We start from the raw sequence: 19,010 nt of genomic DNA, 5'->3' as shown, positions 1-19,010 counted from the left end.
CTTTAATGTATACCATACCAGAAAATATATTACTTCTACATAAAAGCTATTTGGGGAGGCAGGTAACATGAACCATCAGTATATCTGATCACTTACAGTTGTCCTGATTCATACAAGTATGTGCTAAGTTGGAGGATTCCTCCAGTCATAAACATACACAGTATTTTTAAGCAACTGATCTGGTATTTTAACTCACCATTTCTGTCAGGATAAAGGCAATACAGTGGTACCTCGAGTTAAGAACTTAATTCGTTCTGGAGGTCCGTTCTTAACCTAAAACTGTTTTTAACCTGAGGTACCCCTTTAGCTAATGGGGCCTCCCACTGCTGCTGTGCGATTTCTGTTCTCATCCTGAAGCAAAGTTCTTAACCCGAGGTACTATTTCTGGGTTAGCAGAGTCTGTAACTGGAAGCGTCTGTAACCCGAGATACCATTGTATGTGCAAAAACATATTAACAGTACATAAATTCCTAAACGTAAACTTGATGAAAAAGTCTTTGACTGCTTCTTGTTAATGAAGATTTCCATTCCTTGCTTAAATCAGGCTTTTGGGCTTATTAATATTGGACAGTTGAAATTGCTGCATTATCCAGGGAAATTTGAAATACTTCAGGGAATCCGCTGAGTAGTTAAACTAAAGTTTTCTGCCATTTGGGGGAGAAGCTATTTCAAGTGATCAAGGGAAAGCAAATAAGCATGACTGACAACCCTAAAGCTGACTTGTAGAACACTGGTCTATTTAACGTACAGCTAAAGCAATAAAAACAAAAGAAAAAAAGAAAATGAATTCAGCTGTGCTGTTTCCCCTTTGGTCTTACAGCATTTAATAAGTGTTTTGTTATTTCTCGTCATACTCTCAAAACATGTGCAAGATAATCTCTTTCGGAAGAAACAACAATTGTCAACTTAATTGACATGTGAGAGGATGGAATTCTGTGTTAATTCATTTCCTGTGCTGTAAAAGTTGTCTGAGTCTGTTAATTTCTCTTTACACAATATACAGCTATGGAACAGAGATTCCTTTTTCATATCACAGCACTTCTTTTCTGATTATACAAACTGCATATGTGACTGCATTTGGAACACTGTGTACCAGGCCAGTTGCCTCGCCTCAAAAAGGATGTTTCATTTTTCACAGATATGTGCATTTTAAGCACACTTTACTTCAGTGTATGGACGTGGGTGGCGCTGTGGGTTAAACCACAGAGCCTAGGACTTGCCAATCAGAAGGTCAGCAGTTCAAATCCCCGCAACGGGGTGAGCTTCCGTTGTTCTGTCCCTGCTCCTGCCAACCTAGCAGTTCAAAAGCACGTCAAAGTGCAAGTAGATAAATAGGTACCACTCCGGCGGGAAGGTAAATGGCGTTTCCGTGCACTGCTCTGGTTCGCCAGAAGCGGCTTAGTCATGCTGGCCACATGACCCGGAAGCTGTACGCCAGCTCTCTCGGCCAATAAAGTGAGATGAGCACCGCAACCCCAGAGTCGGTCTCGACTGGACCTAATGGTCAGCAGTCCCTTTACCTTTACCTTACTGCAGTGTATGCATTTTTGTACACACTATTTGGCTAGAGAACTGCATGGCAAAATTCAGAGAAGTGCTAATGTTGAAAGATGAATATATTTCAGTTTGTGTATTGTTTTGGGGAGTGTGGATTTTGTCGGTTCCTCAACTTAATCAAACTTATTTCCCATGCCTACCTGTGGCCCTCCACAACTGTCTTCATCCCTGACCATTGACCATGCTGGCTGGGGCCAATGGGAATTGTAGTCTAACAACATCTGGAAAGTCACAGGATTAATAATGCCTGCTTTAAAGTTTAAGATATGGGTATCTGTACATGGTCACAATTGGTTGTGGTTGGTAAAATGAGTGCATAAGCCTCAGAGTATAAGTACAAGGGTACAGTTAAGCAAATTTAGAATTAATAACCCTACAGCGTCCCCCACCCCCTATTTAGATTGCAATGTATATTACTTCATTCATTGCTGTGTCTGGGGCCACCCTATTCTTTTGGCTGAAGAGGGTCCTTGACTTCTGCCCCAAAGTGCTGCCTTGACAAACTATGCAAGTATGACTACATACACTCAAAAATGTATTGTCAAAGTTTGTCAGAAATGCATTACAAAGTTCATGAGGTCTGAGCTACCTGCTGGTCTGTTGGTAAACTATAAGAGATGGGCGTTTGCCACAAACACACAAAAACACAATTATGGGGGTGGCGGGGCAGAGTGCAGAATGCTATACTGAGCACAGAGACCATCTTTCTGAAAAATTTTTTTTTTTTTAGAAAACAACATTTCTAGTCCTTAGAGTAGGTATTTGGATTCATTCCAAGAATGGTCATGCTACCTTCTCAGGCTAAAGCCTCATGGGCCTATCTGGTGATGGTGGTTTGGAGGAGGCAGGGATATCAAGGGCCATTCCTCTGAAAAATTACACCTGAAGTCTTTTCCCCTGAAGATGGAGGATTGGGGCCCTGGCTCACGAGACTGAGCTTCTGTGGCTGCCAATTCAACAGGGGGACTCTGTAGGTTCAGGGCTTCTTCTACCTCATGGCAGCCATATTTCCAGATTAGAAACACAGGTCACAGCAGTCTCTAGACTCAACAAATTACAGAAAGTTGGGGGAGGGGAAGAATAAAGGAAAATATGAAAATGTGAATAAAAGTTGAGAACAAATTAGTAGGCAATGCAATATACATTGATTTGACCTCTTAATGCTGGAATTGTTTTAGGATCAGTTTGAGTACTGATGCTTTCGAGAGATTTCTTTCTAACAGTCCATAGCAGGACAGTAGTATAGGAATTATAAAATTTGGCAATTTTTATCTCAAACGCACCAGAGAGAAGGATGGGGGCCATTCACCTTGTCAATTTCAAGAATATGTTGCTTAGTATTTGAAATAAATGCAGTGGTTCCTCGGGTTACAGGCGCTTCAGGTTACAGACTCCACTACCCAGAAATAGTGCCTCAGGTTAAGAACTTTGCTTCAAGATGAGAACAGAAATCATGCGGCGGCAGCAGGAGGCCCCATTAACTAAAGTGGTACCTCAGGTTAAGAACAGTTTCAGGTTAAGAATGGACCTCCAGAACGAATTAAGTTCTTAACCCGAGGTACCACTGCACTCGAAATAAAATAGAATGCGGCTAGATTTCTTTGCGCCAATCTTAATTGTTTTGATTTAAATAATTTATTACACTTCAACAGTATTTCAGTCTATTGTGGGAAGTGTGCAGATGTTTTTACAGGCTGGAATGCAATCTTCTCCTGCCCTAGTTCAGTCATAACTGCTTGATGCAGGAGTTTTCACACTTGCACAATCAGGCTTGGCGCCATATGGAGAGGGCCCTCAGCAAGGTGCCGTGTGGTGTGCCCCCATACTGTCCTAGGTGGGTGCCCCAAAGCTTATCAGAGGGCACAGTAAAAAATTGGGGGTGGGTGGCAGTGTGGAAACCAGTGCCACTGTATCTGCCCAGTACTGTGAAGAGAAACACTTGGTGAGGCAGCTGCGAACACCGCCATTTTCATTACCCCCAGTGTCTCACTCTCAGCATAGGCCACAATCACACCATACTTTTAAAGCACTATGATGCCATTTTGAACAGTCATGGTTCACACACACAATTCTGAGTGGTGTAAGAATCTATCCCTCCGCACAGAGGACTCTGGGAATTGTGGCTCTGTGAGGGGTCTGGTATACATCTCAACTACCCCAATTAAATCAGGACATCCTTTTTTGGGCTGCCATGCTCTCAGCCTGGCACCTAAAAATGTGTGAGACCGTGGAGCCCAAAAATGTGTGTTTTGGGGGGAAATGTGAGACCACGCAGGTCAGGTGACTTGTGCGGGAGCCCAGTTGGGGAAAAACACATCCTGGTTTTCAATCTCAACATGTTGGGGGGTATGGACTGGGAGGTCTAAGCATCCTTACCAGAATTCTTGGGGAGGGGGAGCCATGACTGCTTAAAGTGGTATAATAGTGCATTAAATGTATGGCGTGAATGTGGCCATATTGTAGGTAGGGCCCCAAGGCATTGGAGATAATGAAGATGGTGGAAGCTGCAGTCACCTCACTTAGCACTTCCCTTTACAACACGGGACATAAAAATGTGTGTGGGGGGGGGTTCTTTGTTTTTTAAAAGGGAAGCCAGTCTCAGTCATGGTAGACCCTGGCATTTGCTCTGCTATTCTGGGTGCTGATTCCAAGCCTCCACATATATTGAACCCACAAATGATGCTTACTAACCTGCCTGAAATGAGTTTCTTGTTTAGTTCTCTGGAAATATGTATCTGTTTGTCATCTTTTACTTTCCTCCAAGGGCCTTAGATTAGAGTACATTGGACTCTCTTATTTATTTGTACAATATTCCTGTGAGGTACCTCAGGCTAAGACTTAGTGATTTGCCAGAGACCAGTGCTTAAACTACAAAGGACCATAGGCGGCCTGGTCATTCTCCCTACTTTTTGTGATGGGTCCCTTAGCCGCACTTTTTAGAAGGCCACACTGTAGGTGGGGGGATGATTTGACTAAAATTGGGAAAATCCTTCGGTGGGGCCTCCTTTCTCCTATCATTTGAACACCTTGTCATTTGAACACCTTGTCATCTAAGCATCACAACACTATAGCCATTTGATTCGAATCTTGATTTCTCCAACACACAACACAGTCTAACCACTGTCCCAAACTCGCTTTTAAAGTGTGAATTCACCTGCCCTCTCTGTTTTGGTTTAGTTTAAAAAGGCGAAACATCACAGAAAAAGATAACATTAAAAAATCATTATATGGAATACGAAAAATGGCAACAATTTAAACAAAGGTAACAGCACAATACTACAAAAACAAAGAGGGGAAACAGTGAATAGCTGATCTTAAGATAAATTACTAAGCAGCAAATTGTTCTTAAAGCTTGCTAGACTAATAAGATATTTACTAAGCAGCTAAAAATAAGTGTAGAGGAAGCCTAGCAAATCTCTACCTGGATGAAGTCCCACTTTCTCAGGGCAACCCTTAAAGTGAATGTGAAAGTCATCCTGCATATGCATGAGTCCCATATGTATGTTGCAGATCCATACAGGGAACCTGACTGCTATCTGCCTTTGCCGATGAATGAGTTTGGGTTTCAGTAGAGAAGGTAACATTTAATTATACCTTTTCCCCCCTGTTTCTACAGACATTCCCAATGGGGCTTGGAGATGGACAGCTCTATACCTGGACAGATGGCTTGAAAAGAAAGGACTGGCATGACTATGAAAGTATTCAAAAAGATGCCATGCGTTCAGGTGGGATGTTTAGAGTAAATTAGTATTTAACTTCCTCCTTTACACACTGGGATACCTTCCTTTTTCTTATTCTTTTGCATTAGGCCTGGCAAAGCAATATCTGCAGGAATCTCTTTGGAATTTATATATATATATATATATATATATATATATATATATATATATATATTTCACATTCCTATGTTATGTAGAATCAGAATCATGTGAAGAATTAAGATCAGTTAGAAATAGCCACTTGAATTGCCAAAATAAAACCTGTATCAATCGCATTATTTAGCAGCTGATTTATTATTATTATTATAGTGTTGTAAGTTGTAAAAGCTTTAACAAGATCCACTTCTCCACATTATTATCAATTACTTTGAGGGTCTTTTTCCAGCTGCTTTGATTTCTTCATTCACTTGGATCCCACTCCAAAATACTTAGGGTGGCGCACATGTGAGGAAGATGAGGTTGTGAAAGAGTGACTTGCCAAAGATATCTTAGGGAATTTGAAGCTGGATCTCCCTAGTCATGGTCCAGCATTAGCCACACCATTCTAGAACTGGTACATCTATATCCCCCCCCCCAAAGGTTTTACTCTGCCAGTTGTGTGAGATCTGGCTTCTGGCAAGTTGTGGCCAGATCACCATCTCTCAGCCTAAAATATCCCACAGTGAGGATGTTGGGGGGGGCACTGAGATTCTTGGAAGAAGGATAGCTTAAAATGTAATTTACAGTTGCTGTTCTAGTAAGACCAGAAATACAAGTAAAGAGAATACTTTGCAAGATCACTTACATTTTATTTATTTATTTTTAAAAAAACACCTCCAAACATCATCTGTTTGATTAGCTACATTTAAATTTTCTAAAGTCTTGCTCCTAATTTTGTCATCTTCTAACCAAAGTTGTTTGTTGCAGTAAACAAAAGTCAATCATTTTAGTGCAGCTGGGGCATCACAGCTTCATTCTAATGAGAAATCAGTATTAACCTAAAAATAATCCTTACTTGTATCCCCTAAGGATCGGAATTAACAAGAGGAATTACATCTCTTGATTGGGGATTAGGAATTTATACTTTTCTCTCTTTTTTTAAACATGCAAAATCATGTCACGCTGACAACCACTTCACAAACACAGTTCTGAAAACACAACTTTGTGCATCAACGTCAGTAGTTAGATTTTGTGTGTCTGTTTCCCTGCAAAGGGCCTTTCCCCAAAATTTTAGAGCCCTGAGTTTAATCCACTGCTCTTTGGTGGTTATATGATTCCTTGTGGTGCACATGCAAAGAAATGAACTCCTAGGCAATGCAGTAAGTGGCAATGTTACTTCTAGTTGGCCAGAGCAGTCACAGTGGCTCCCAACCAACACATGGTACCATGGATTTCTGGCTTCTGGGAGCTATTGTGACTGCTCTCCTAAGTGATACTGCATTGGCATCTGTTGCACAGTGTAGGGGATGCCTGAAGTCTTCTGGAACAATGGTGGTTGGGGCACTGTCAGTACACAATGTAGGAGTATATCACACTCAGAATGTTATTACACATTTTTTTGCATGCAGTCTTCCCCTAATTTTGTGCTTCTCTTTGGTGGTCATTGAATTTTCCTTAGATAATACTGGGGGCAAATAGAAACAATACGATACCTCAACATACCTGTTGCTATTACACTTAGTGTAAACCATGCAGGAGACTTTTTTGAGAAGTAGTACAGAAATGTAGCAAACAAACACAGGACAAGTAGTGCCTGTGACAAAATGTTGCATTGTAGAGTGCTGCTATTCATGGTCCAAGCCAGCTGACCATGCTCCTTTTCAGGATACTACAGGTCCCATCATCCCTGACCACTGGTCCTGCTAGCTAGGGATCATGGGTGTTGTAGGCCAAAAACATCTGGAGGGCCAAGTTTGAGGAAGCCTGGGATACTCCATTCCATTTCTCTCCCCTACAGTTTTAAGGGGTGGTTTCTTGACAGATGTTCAGCATTCCTTGGTCATTGAATATGCTCAGACCTTGGTGTGTTCTTTGCAGGGTAGGCTCAGATGTTTCCCCTTAATACTGTTGGTACTTTTACAAACCTTGGGTTGCCTCTGGTAGTTTGCTCAGCAGGCCTGATTTGGCTGTCGGAAAACTTTTGAGTTTACTATTATAGTGCTAGATTTGTTTATTTGCTGTTTCCGTGATTTCAAACTATACAAAGCAAAGGAGAAGTGGTCAATAAAAAGCAACATGGATAGCTCATCACCACTCTCCTTCCCACACACTTCTCATCCATTTCCAAAGCCAAGCATACTGAAGGCAGCACGTATGCTGCTAGAGCCAATATGGTGTTATGCAAAGTACTGTGCCTATTACAGAATGTCTTTTTGGTGGGAGGGAGCCCTTTAGTTGTTGTGGGCTATAGACACTCATAACTCTATTCAAGAGATGCAGGAGAATGCTAACACACCTTGAAATTGCTATATTTTAACTTTTTTGATTATAAATCATATTAACACTTGCAGTGCACTTCACACACACACACACACACAAACACGCACACACCATTTTAATCATGGATGGCACTTCTGTACAATTGTAGTAAAATGGCCACATCCATAGTCGTAGAATCATAGAATTGTAGAGTTGGAAAAGACCACAAGGGTCAGCTAATCCAACCCTCTGCAATGCAGGAATCTTTTGCACAATGTGGGGCTCAAACCCACAACCCTCAGATTAAGAGTTGTGAGCTATCCCAACTGAGCTATCCCAACAATGAAGGAAGATTAACAGATAAAAATTGATGATGATGATGGAAATGATGCAAGTCAACTGATTTGGTATGAAACCACACATTGAGAATATGCATGCATACATAAACACTATAAGTATAGATAAAAATGGTACAATTTAGCAGCCACTAGTGTGTAATCCTTACAGGGCATGAATATCTAGCTGCTGAAGTAACTGCTGCTCCAAGCTAGCATTACAGTGTATAAAGGATTAATCTTACTGCAAGGCCAGTACAATATTCTTGAAGCCAGTGGGCAGACAGCAGTTCTTTTGATGGCAGCCTCCGTTGCTTTGAGGCAGGGCTGACGCTTATCTAGTCAGCTGTGCTGCCAGGTAAGTGTTCCAGCATCAATTAGAAATCCATTTTCAAGCATCTGATTTCCTCCAGCCAATCCCAAGGCAGATGGCAAGCAGCCAGCTCCAAATGCTAAGCTTCTTCCATTCCCAGAATGCCAGTCTCGATCCAGTGCCTTATTGGCTAATCTTAACATATGTTTTCTCATGATGCTTAACATATGTTTTTTCTCATGAAGTATCATTTTCAGTATAAAGAGTCTAATGTCATATAATACAGAGCTGGTGTGCTTCCGAGTAGAAGTGGGAATTTCAGCAGTTGCAGCTTTGTATGGAAAGTTGTCCTGACCAAAATCCCCTCCTGTGTACAGCAATTCAGCAGAACATGTCCTACCTTCAAGGTCATCCTCATGTATGGAATACTGTTTCCAAATGGAGAAATTAAAGGCCTTGCAGCAGTCCCATGAAGTGCACCAAAAAGCATTTATACATGTGGTGGCACTGTATAAGGAGGTGCAGAAGTTCAAACATCTTACTAAGCACATTGCCTTAATGCAGCAAGAATTCTCAATCCATAATGCAGCAATAATGCTCAATCCATACATGCCTACCAGTGATTCATCCTAGCACAAAGCCACCGTGTGTGATTGACTTTATGCATCTATCGTAAGGGGCAGAAGTGCTTTTTGGCACCTTTCACAAAGTTTAAATATCTTTTATGTTAGCAATTGGAAGAACTATTGTCAATGTAAGATACATTGTGATGGTACTTTGCTAAGAACTGGGTATTTGTCTGTGGTTGAGTAAGGACGTCTGCAGAAGAAAGAGAAATAAGGATATATGCATGCCTATACTATTATTGGGATGCAGGTGGTGCTGTGGGTTAAACCACAGAGCCTAGGACTTGCCAATCAGAAGGTCAGCGGTTTGAATCCCTGTGACGGGGTGAGCTCCCGTTGCTCGGTCCCTGCTCCTGCCAACCTAGCAGTTCGAAAGCACGTCAAAGTGCAAGTAGATAAATAGGTACCACTCCGACGGGAAGGTAAATGGCGTTTCCGTGCGCTGCTCTGGTTTGCCATAAGCGGCTTAGTCATGCTGGCCACATGACCTGGAAGCTGTACGCCAGGTCCCTCGGCCAATAAAGCGAGATGAGTGTCGCAACCCCAGTCGGTCATGACTGGACCTAATGGTTAGCGGTCCCTTTACCATTATTATTATTATTATTATTATTATTATTATTATTATTATTATTATATACCACACTTCAAGGATCACAGGGCAGTTCACAACATACAAATTCAAAATGAGAACACAAAATACATAGTAAAAATAATTTTTTTAAAAAAAAACACCCCTCCCACAAACACATTTAAAAGGCCATTTATTGTTTATCAGCCAAAGACCTGGTTATAGAAGAACATTTTTGGCTAAAGAGATGTAACAAAGGTGCCAGGTGAGTTGAGCAGGGAGAACATTCCACAAACAGGAAGCCACTGCAGAAAAGGCCCATTCTCATATTGCCATCATCCAGACCTCTCATAGAGAAGGCACATGAAAAAGGGCTTCAGATTATGATCACAGGGTTGATTCATACAGGGAGAGGGAATCCTTGAGTTATTGCGGCCCTGGGCTGTTTAAGGCTTTATAGGTCAAAAACAAAACTTTGAATTGGGCCTGGAAACTAATCAGCAACCAGTACAGTTGGGCCAGGATTGGTATTATGTGCTCAAACCATCCTACCCCGGTGATCAACCTGGCCGCAGATTTCTTCACCAGCTGTAGTTTCCAAATCATCTTCAGAGGCAGCTGCATGTATAACATGTTGCAGTAATTTAACCTAGAGGTTACCAGAGCATAGACAACAGAGCATAGCCTCCCCCCACCTCATAAAAGGGTGGGAAGGTAATTTCCACAAGTTCTCCCTCCCTATCTATAGCTGTGCAGAATGATCCATTTTTAAATTATTGAAAATGGTTCTAATGCATGATTTGAGAACATATTGTTAAATACATTATTAAAATGGACTGATTATTTTCTTAGCCACCAGCTATAATTTTCAAATGGTAGATCAAGGCAACTTTTGCCACAAATTAGTACTATATTAGCAATTTAAGGTTGGATCTAGAGTTCCTGTGAGCAGAACTTTGGATGGTACTTGATGCTTCAGTGTAAAATGATAACTCCTGCTAGAGGAATGAAGGAAGGTGGGGGTCTTTTCCCCAATTCCTGCTTCCTTTCCTGCCAAAGCACTCTGTATCTCCCAAAAAACATGCTTCTGATAGTTGGCAAACCCTCTGGAACAGAATGGGAGATGCCCGATAGGGATACAGAGGGAGGGAGAACTGGTGAAAATTACCTTCCCACCCTTTTATAAAGGCTCCACTGGATCCCAATCCCCTCTGTCAATGGTAGGAGCCTTCCAATTCAGAGAAGGGCAAGTCTAGATCTTACCTGCTTCACAGGATGGACTCTGTTGCTGCTCATGGTTGCTATCACCAGGAGAGTATTGTCTGGAAGCCCAAGGGAGGGGGAATTTATTGTAGCAGGGTAACAGATCACTGTAATTGTGCAAACCTAAATTTCAGGTATTTGCTTGAATCTTTCCCTCATAATACTAACAGTCTTGAGGTGACCTAAGTTCAAAGTGACTGTAGGGACAGTGACTTATGTTTCTCTCAAGTTGTAGTCTTGCAGCTTTAAATATTACTTCTTTTACTCAGTGCCAGCCATGGTTTAGTTCACCTTCTCCAGTTTGGTTTTGCAGCACCTATTTAATTACTGCAGATGTAATAATATATATATATATATATATATCTTATATATATAATAAATGTTCCTAAATGTACCAACCAAGCACAAACTTAGATATGTGGACCACATGTCTGGAGCAGTACAGGAAGACCGTCCTGAAACCATTTTGACTCCCAAACTGACCAAATGTTTTCTCTGCAAGGAGGGAGGGTGTGAGGGAACCTTCACATTGTCTCAGGAATTGAGTAATCACCATCTCAAAGGAATGGGCAGACTACCAGGAAAGGCAATTAGATAAGGCATTATCAGATAACCTGGCAGACGGGAAAAACAACATTCAAATTTCTGTTGTAGACCGCCTTTTCTGTGATGTAGGTATGATGTTGGTGGGGGGTGGTCTTGGGTTACACCCCCTTTTGTGATGTATGTATGATGTATGGAGGGGTGGTCTTGAGCTCCAGAGCAGGGAATTTAAAATGTCTATATAAGGGCAGGCACATCTTTGTTCTGGGTCCTCCTCCGTCCTCCTGCGTGTAAGGGGAGCACCCTGTTGCAACAGCTTTAATAAAGATCAGACTTACTAGCTGCTTTGCTTCTCAATATTCTCTGGTTGGCCTCTGTTATTTTCTCCTACTGATAGAGAACCCACTTAAGGACTCTATATGGGCTCTTGGATACCCCATAAGGGAAGAAGGGCAGATTTTGTTTACAACACAGACATTCTGCTACAACACATACCTTTCCTAGAATGTCACTTGGTTTGTTTAAACCCTGCAGCCTCCTTCCTGTAAAGCTGAATTCCTTCAAATTATCTGGGCATGCACTGGATTCCTTTTATCTATGCAGGTCAGCCCGTGATTGAATCAAAGCACAAATGCTTTTAATGTTGAGATAAGTTGTGTTTTTCACAAGCTGGCTGGTTTGCTGTCTACAAGGCTTGGCTCTAGGAAGCAACCTGCTGCCAGTCTGTTCTTATGTTAAATCGGAGAAAAGGCATTCTAGCAGTTGTGGCATTTGGTGATAAGTAGCTGGGCTAAATAGAAGATATACTGCACATCCCCTGGCTACAAAGCTGTGATTAGTTTCAGCTGGCTGCAGAAAACACAGTCTTTTTGGAACAGTGATAGTGCTGTGTAACTTAAATCAGAACATGGAGAATTCCTTATCTCCCATCGCACACTCTGGCATTCCAAACACACTGGACACACTTGACTGCCAGCGTTTATTTCTATTCCAATCTAACATTACAATATGTTGGTATTAGGGACTATATCAAACCTTTCTTGTTCTCAAAAATGTACTTGTACGTCCCATTGAAGCAGCCAAAGTGTGGTGTTTCAAAGCAAGGGTTTGTTTGTTTAGGGAGCAGCAGGGTTTAAACAAGGATTTAGAGATGTGTTCATCACCAGCTTTGCACCCTGTTGTATTCCCCCTGTGAACAGAAAATAAAGCAGTGGTATAGCAGGGCAGATAATTCATGCTGTGCATTTGCAAAATACATTGAAAGCAACAGCGGGGGCCCTGTCCCCCACTCAAGACATATAAATCTGTCAATTTTGGTTTCTCTCTGCTTCTCATTTTTTTCCAATTTTAGGCTCAGTTTGCTACATATCCACATCAGTTTGCAATCAGTTGGCAAGTCCTTACAAAACACCATCAGAATTTTTGTGGGAATTTCTCCTAATAAACATGTTTTATAAGCAATTTTACCTATTGTTGTTGTTTACAATCATGCAATAAAAACAACTAAAATTGGTTTTAAAACAATACCCTCCCCCTCCAAGTCAGTTTTAAAACCAATAGAAATAAACACCCAAGTCAGAGACCTAAAACATGCCTCCCCCTAATCTAGCTAGAAAAGCTTGTTGTGATTGCCGGGGGGGGCACTGTCTCTATTTGAATATCCAAGTGCACGACTGCCCATAGCTCTTACATTACAAAGTTGGTGAAAAGCACCCCTGGCCATCAAGCTCACCACTGCGTCCACACAGTGTGTCTCAGTGCCTTCTGATGGTAAATCTCAAAGCTGACCACTTCCTAAGATGGCTAGTTAAGCCATAGTGTCTAATCAAACAGGCTTAATTGACATTTTTTTATTATTTTGAATAAGGGACCATCTCTTATATTCAGAGACGTCGAGTTCCACCCAACATTGGGGGGGCCCCTCATCATGTGTTCATGATGTCACACATGCAACACACATATGTGACATCATGTGCATTGTGATAAGGCCTACTGCCACTGCAGGGAGGCCCGGCAAGGCTCACCACTGCTCTGGGGAGGCCCGGTGAGGTCCGACCACTCAAGATTGGGGGCCTCAGCCATGTCCCTACATACTGGGGGGGAGGGTTGAAGTGCCCTCGCATAGAGTTGGTGCCTGTGCTTATATTGTATGTTTCTTACATTTAACTGCTGAATATGAAAGCCACAACAAATTCAATCCTATTGTTTACTCACTAAATTCTGAAACACCTGCAATGAAAATTTTTTGTGTGTGTGTTCTGTTGTGCATCTGAATTTGGGGTGCCAATATGTAATTGCTAAGGAATGAAGGTATGATTGCAAAAGATGGGCTTGTTTTTGAATAAGGAAGAGAGGTTCTTTGGAGTTTCCTAGTCTGCACGTTTGCCTGAACAGTTGCATTGTATCAGCTAGCTAGGATATCATGAATGATTTCCACAATCTCATTAGTTTTAAAATGTGCCTCAAATCTCAAGTTACTTCCACACCATAGCACGGTTATACCATTTTTGCAGTCATGAATAATCATGGGAACTGTAGTTTGCTGATGATGCACATGTTACAAAGCTTCAGCTCCCAGCACCCCTAACAAACTACAGTTCCCAGGATTACCCTTTTTAAATAAATAAATAAATAAATAAATAAATAAATAAATAAATAAAGTGGAGTAAGAGTGCATTTAAGGCTTAGTGTAGATGTGATCTGAGAGAAGCTGACTTGGCAAACATGCATTAGTTCCTGGTTAACAAGTTAACAATTGCTGTCACGAACAGTGGTTGCTGTTTTCTGTGAAGGGTTACATGAGTAGTGTCACAGTCCGGTTCATGGGTGATCTAAGTCCCGGCTGGGGATGTCGGGACTGGGGACAAGATGGCGGGGTGGGAGCAGGCACGGGAGTCCAGAAGCCAGGAGTCAGATAGCCAAGAGTCCGAGGGTCAGAGAGCCGGGAGTCAAGAAGCCAAGGGTCCGAGGGTCAGGAAGCAAGGAGTCAAACACAGCAAGGCAGGGAACGTGTTACTGTGGCAAAGAGTTGAAGGGAAATGCTGAGCTTATATCCCTTCCCAGCTCTTGCCATCAGGTGCTGTGAGTTACTAATCGGCCTCACCTGTGTGGCCACGCCTTGCCTCTTCAGAACAAACTTAGGACGGCCCCAGTCCTGCAGAGTCCTATTGGTCACAGGGCCTGGCTCCTGCACGCACACCTGACAAGTAGGAAGAAATATGCTCTGAATAATTTCAGAATGTAAAAGGATTTTTTTTTATTTTTTTATTTTTTTATTTTGGTCTTCCTACAAACCAAAGTAGGGTGACTTCTTTTTTAAAAAACAACACATATGCAGATGTTTCCTCTTCTACTCTTTGAGCTTAAGTGAGGATAATTACTGTAGAGTGAAAAAATATCTATATATGTTCAATGCTCTATAGCATTGTATTCTGACCCAATTTACTCTATTCTCTATTATTGAGAATCTTAATAATTAACATACCTGGCTTTGACTGATAGAGTGCTATTTTTATGCTGTTGTGTTCTGTGCCTATTTAAGAGAATACTGCTCCTTTTCTTCTCTCACTAATCTTTTTTAATTTCTGGAATTGAGTGAAAAAAACTGTCTATCCCTAATGTCTCCCCGTAATGTCTTTCTTCTGGGCAAAATGTTGCTGTGGTCTAGACCCCTTCCAGTGGTCAAGATCTTCTGCACTATCCAGAACTGCCTGATAATTAGGATGAAGAAAATGCTGGTTGATAAAAAAAAATATTGCACACCATGCCTGTTACAATTCAGTTAACCAGGTTGACATATTTCCTTCAACTCTGTGGATATGAAGCCATTTGAGGCAAGATAGATTTAAAAAGATGAACCTTCTAGCCTTGCTGTGAAATGTTAAAAGAGCTACTGCAGAATGGAGACTAGATCAAACTATTCCAAATGTCAATATTCTATTACTTTGCTATTTATCTGTATCAATAGCCCTTTTCAGGTGTTTGGTTGGTATTGAATAGGTGATTAGTCAACTGGGAATGCACGCAGCTAGTCCTATCCCTCAGAGGGTTGGCCCACACTGGCCGCACCCTTTGGCTGATGAATGATTGGTATCAGTTTGAAGGATGTTTCATTGAGACCCTTCCCCAATGGAAACAGAACCTTGGTCAATCAGGGTCAATGTCCCATTGTATGAAACCTTATGGCGGATTAGGGCTTATAGGTGTTATGTACTGAAGTTCTCACCCTGGGCCAGAAGAGGGATACTGTAGATAGTTATGCAAATAAGGGATCGAAAGTGACGTTCAGTGATTGGGTAGTTTTAGAAAGTTGTTACAGTAACGTTTTACTGGAGCTCTCTATAAGCAGGCTGACTGAACCCTTCAGTTCAGTTCTGCCCTGGCCTGTGAATAAACAAGAGCTGTTTGAAGAATCGCTGTGTCGTCTGATATGTTCACCCACAACTTATCAGTTCTCTTTCAAAGGCCCATAGAGCTGGTTGTTTGGCTTTGTCCTATCAACTACTTTGGTAGACAGCCACATGCAGAAGGTTCTATTGTACACTTAAAGCAGAAGGGCCTATAGACATTCTTGTTTATATCACTTACAGTTTTCTGTCCCTCTGGTCTATTAGATCAGAGGGAAAATCTCAATGCACAGAGGAACTGCATGAATACTGTAATGTGCATTGGAGTGCCACTATTTCATACTTCAGGTGTTATTTGCAGTTTGCTTGTTAAAACAGTTTCCATCACAGAACATCACAGCAGTTCTGGACACTCAAGCACCAATGATGGTAACTGTATTTTGGTTTTTTTGTTCCATTTCAGGGAAAGGTGAACAGGGAAAGCCTTACCCTCTCACAGAAGAAGACAATGATGATTCTGCATATCGGGAAAATGGTTTCAATATTTTTGTGAGCAACAACATAGCCTTGGAGCGTTCCCTGCCAGACATTCGACATCCTAAGTAGGTACACTAAATCTGATTGATTGTTGCAGGGCATGCCTTCACTTAGTTTACCTTGTTTTGCAGAAGCTCCCTGATTTAACTGAAGATTAGAAAAGGTGTGAAGCTGCTGTGGCTAATTATCCTCTATCACTTCCAGCTGCTTGCAGTGAGGAGCAAAAGAAGATACTGGGCTCCACTGTAGATGTTTGTAGGGAAATGTGAGCTTTCTGCTGGTAGGTGTTTGTAGCAGGAGGCATGGAAAGAGTCGTAAGCAATATTGCTAAATGCTTCTTTGGGGACGCCAGATACAAGAAACTACTCTAAAGGTGACAAACAGAAGGCCTGAAATAATCAGATACATTGTTCCACTTTGGGAGTGGTGTTTATACCAGTTACAGTTCTATTTGTCTTAATGTAACATGATTTGTGACACTCTTGCATTTTGTAAGAGAGGCTGCATTAATGAGGAAGTTAATGATGCAACACTGTTATTGGCCTAGACTGGAGGCATGTGACATGAGGAGGCTTTTCAGGTTAAAGCTTTGGTCAAGATTGTGAACAGATTATATTGAATATCAGACAGGTGGGCACATCTCCAATGGCTTTGGAAGTGTGTATATATCAGTTATTTTGACTGTCCAATTGACTCTGCGGCAGCTCCTATGCTGTGGAACAAACTCCCTACAGAGGTAAGTCTGGCTTCTTCATCATACAGCTTCTGGCAAATGCTGAAGATACACCGCTTTACCCTGGCTTTTGACACTTGAGGTGTATATTTTTAGTACACACCTTATTTCTATGATTGCAAATTATTTTAACCTGCTTTTAATTGTGTGTTTTAATGTTGTAACCTTCCCTGGGACCTTAGGGCGAAGAGTAGGTAATAAAATATAACAACAACATTAAACCATCACTTACCATCATGTTCATCAGCCTTCTCTTCCCTTCCCTTATCTTATACAATATTCAGGACAGGCCCTTCTTAAAGTCTCATCCTGTGAAAGGAATGCTAGGGCCATTTCATTGATGGCTTTGAAATTCCCCTGCAAGGAACCATGTTTTGCCATAAGCCTGTAATAATGTTAGGCACCAAGCGGAGAATGTGCAGAGAGGTTTCTGATTACTTTTCACAAAAGCTGTGTGTTTACAGAATATGGGGGGAGGGTGAGATTTTCATTTGTTAAGGGAGCACCACTGATAAAATAAAATCTTGACTATAATAGTTAGGATCTATCTGGAACAGCTTATTTGGAAAAACAGGTGAAGATGTCAGTGAGTCTAATTCACTTGGCTGTTTTCCTGAAGAGGTCACATTGAAATGAAAGGAAGTTGCACAGGGACAGTGTCATTTTCTTATGGTACTCTGATTCAGTTCAGTGGGTCTTGCATAGGAAACATTTCCAGTAGAGTATGTCCTCTGCTGATCACTTTATATAGCATATATTTATTTATTTATTTATTTATCTACTATTTATTGTGGGGGAAGGGGAAGGGTTGACACAACGCTAATTTCATTTTTAAAAGAAACATATTAAAAGTTAATTTGAGAAAGGCTAAACATGCCCTTGGAAATCCCTATATTAATCTCTATAACCAAGGGTTGATTTGCATATGATTAATGCTAAGAACTAACTCGGTTTTATCTAATTGGTTTCAAATATTTTGTCTTTGACTTTTGGCTGGGAAAACCATCCACAGGTCACCTGAAATTATCTTCAGCAATTCCCCCTGGCCAAGTATCTTTCCAGTTAGATGGGATTTTAATACATAATTACAGAGCATTAAAGTTGCATTGTTGGCATGATAAATATGCACCACACAACAGCTTCTGTTCCAAAAGGATATCCTGATTTCTATTGGTGTTCAAAACAGTGCCACTGGAAACAATGCAGAAAATCATTAGGGACAAAATGAAGCCGAACTGCCACTTTTCCCTGGGCCATGGCATTTCTTAGGGTATCCCCAGAGGCAGGGCATTGTCAACACTGTCTCACTGGGAGCAAATCAGCACTATGGTGTTTGTTCTTTCCTTGTAAACAGCTTTCCTACCATGAACTGCACTGTTCTTTTGTAACTTGCCAGGAGCACTATAATACTCATATAAGTCCTGAATACAGTGGGCAACATTTGCATGGAATAAAACCCATAATTCATGGTTATAGATTTCCAAGCATTCTAGGCCTATTTATACAACCAGTCAGGGTATGCCAAATGTATGTGTGGCACAGCCCTGATAGCCATGCTTTATTTGACTCGTTGGTATAGAATCAGTGTACGTGGGTTGTTGGCCTGATCAGGAATCCAGCATTTTTGCGGGGTTGTAAATTGCATGGACAGAACCTCTGCAATTCACACATACAATTTGCACATGTATAGGCTCTGGGCAGAAGAGAAACACCCGGAGTTTTACTCCCTGCCTTCACGCATTCAGCTTACCATAATAATTTCATGAATAGTTCCCATGTTACTACCAGGCTCTAAAAAGTGAATGGAGCTAGTAACCCAAATCTTAACACTGCTGAACCTCATTGTGTTGCCTTTCTGCCTTTATCATTGCTTTTTTCTTTTTTAATTTCATTTTTTGTACATCTCCACATTTGCTTCTTGAATTATAGAAGGTAGCCTTAGCATATATTTTTATTTCTTTTCTTAATTTATTTGAATAAGCAGTGAATTTTCATAAACCTAGACAGCATCTTAAAAAGCAGAGACATCACCTTTCCAACAAAGGTATAGTGAACGCTATGGTTTTCCAAGTA

General features: G+C 41.3%; 1 protein-coding gene across 4 annotated transcripts in view; it reads left to right on the top strand.

The window, feature by feature from the left end:
- GALNTL6 (polypeptide N-acetylgalactosaminyltransferase like 6) overlaps window positions 1-19,010 on the top strand; it is a 452,334-nt gene that overhangs the window by 174,574 nt on the left and 258,750 nt on the right. For all 4 annotated transcript variants that reach the window (XM_053402747.1, XM_053402749.1, XM_053402750.1 and 1 more), the window contains exons 3-4: window positions 5,174-5,282; window positions 16,131-16,269. In XM_053402747.1, coding sequence (XP_053258722.1) covers window positions 5,174-5,282; window positions 16,131-16,269 — 248 coding nt within the window. The remainder of the gene's footprint in view (window positions 1-5,173; window positions 5,283-16,130; window positions 16,270-19,010) is intronic.

The sequence above is a fragment of the Podarcis raffonei genome, chromosome 9 (assembly GCF_027172205.1).
Source record: "Podarcis raffonei isolate rPodRaf1 chromosome 9, rPodRaf1.pri, whole genome shotgun sequence".
Lineage (NCBI taxonomy): Eukaryota > Metazoa > Chordata > Lepidosauria > Squamata > Lacertidae > Podarcis > Podarcis raffonei.
The sequence above is the reverse complement of the archived record's forward strand: the minus strand, read 5'-3'. Positions and strand labels throughout refer to the sequence as shown.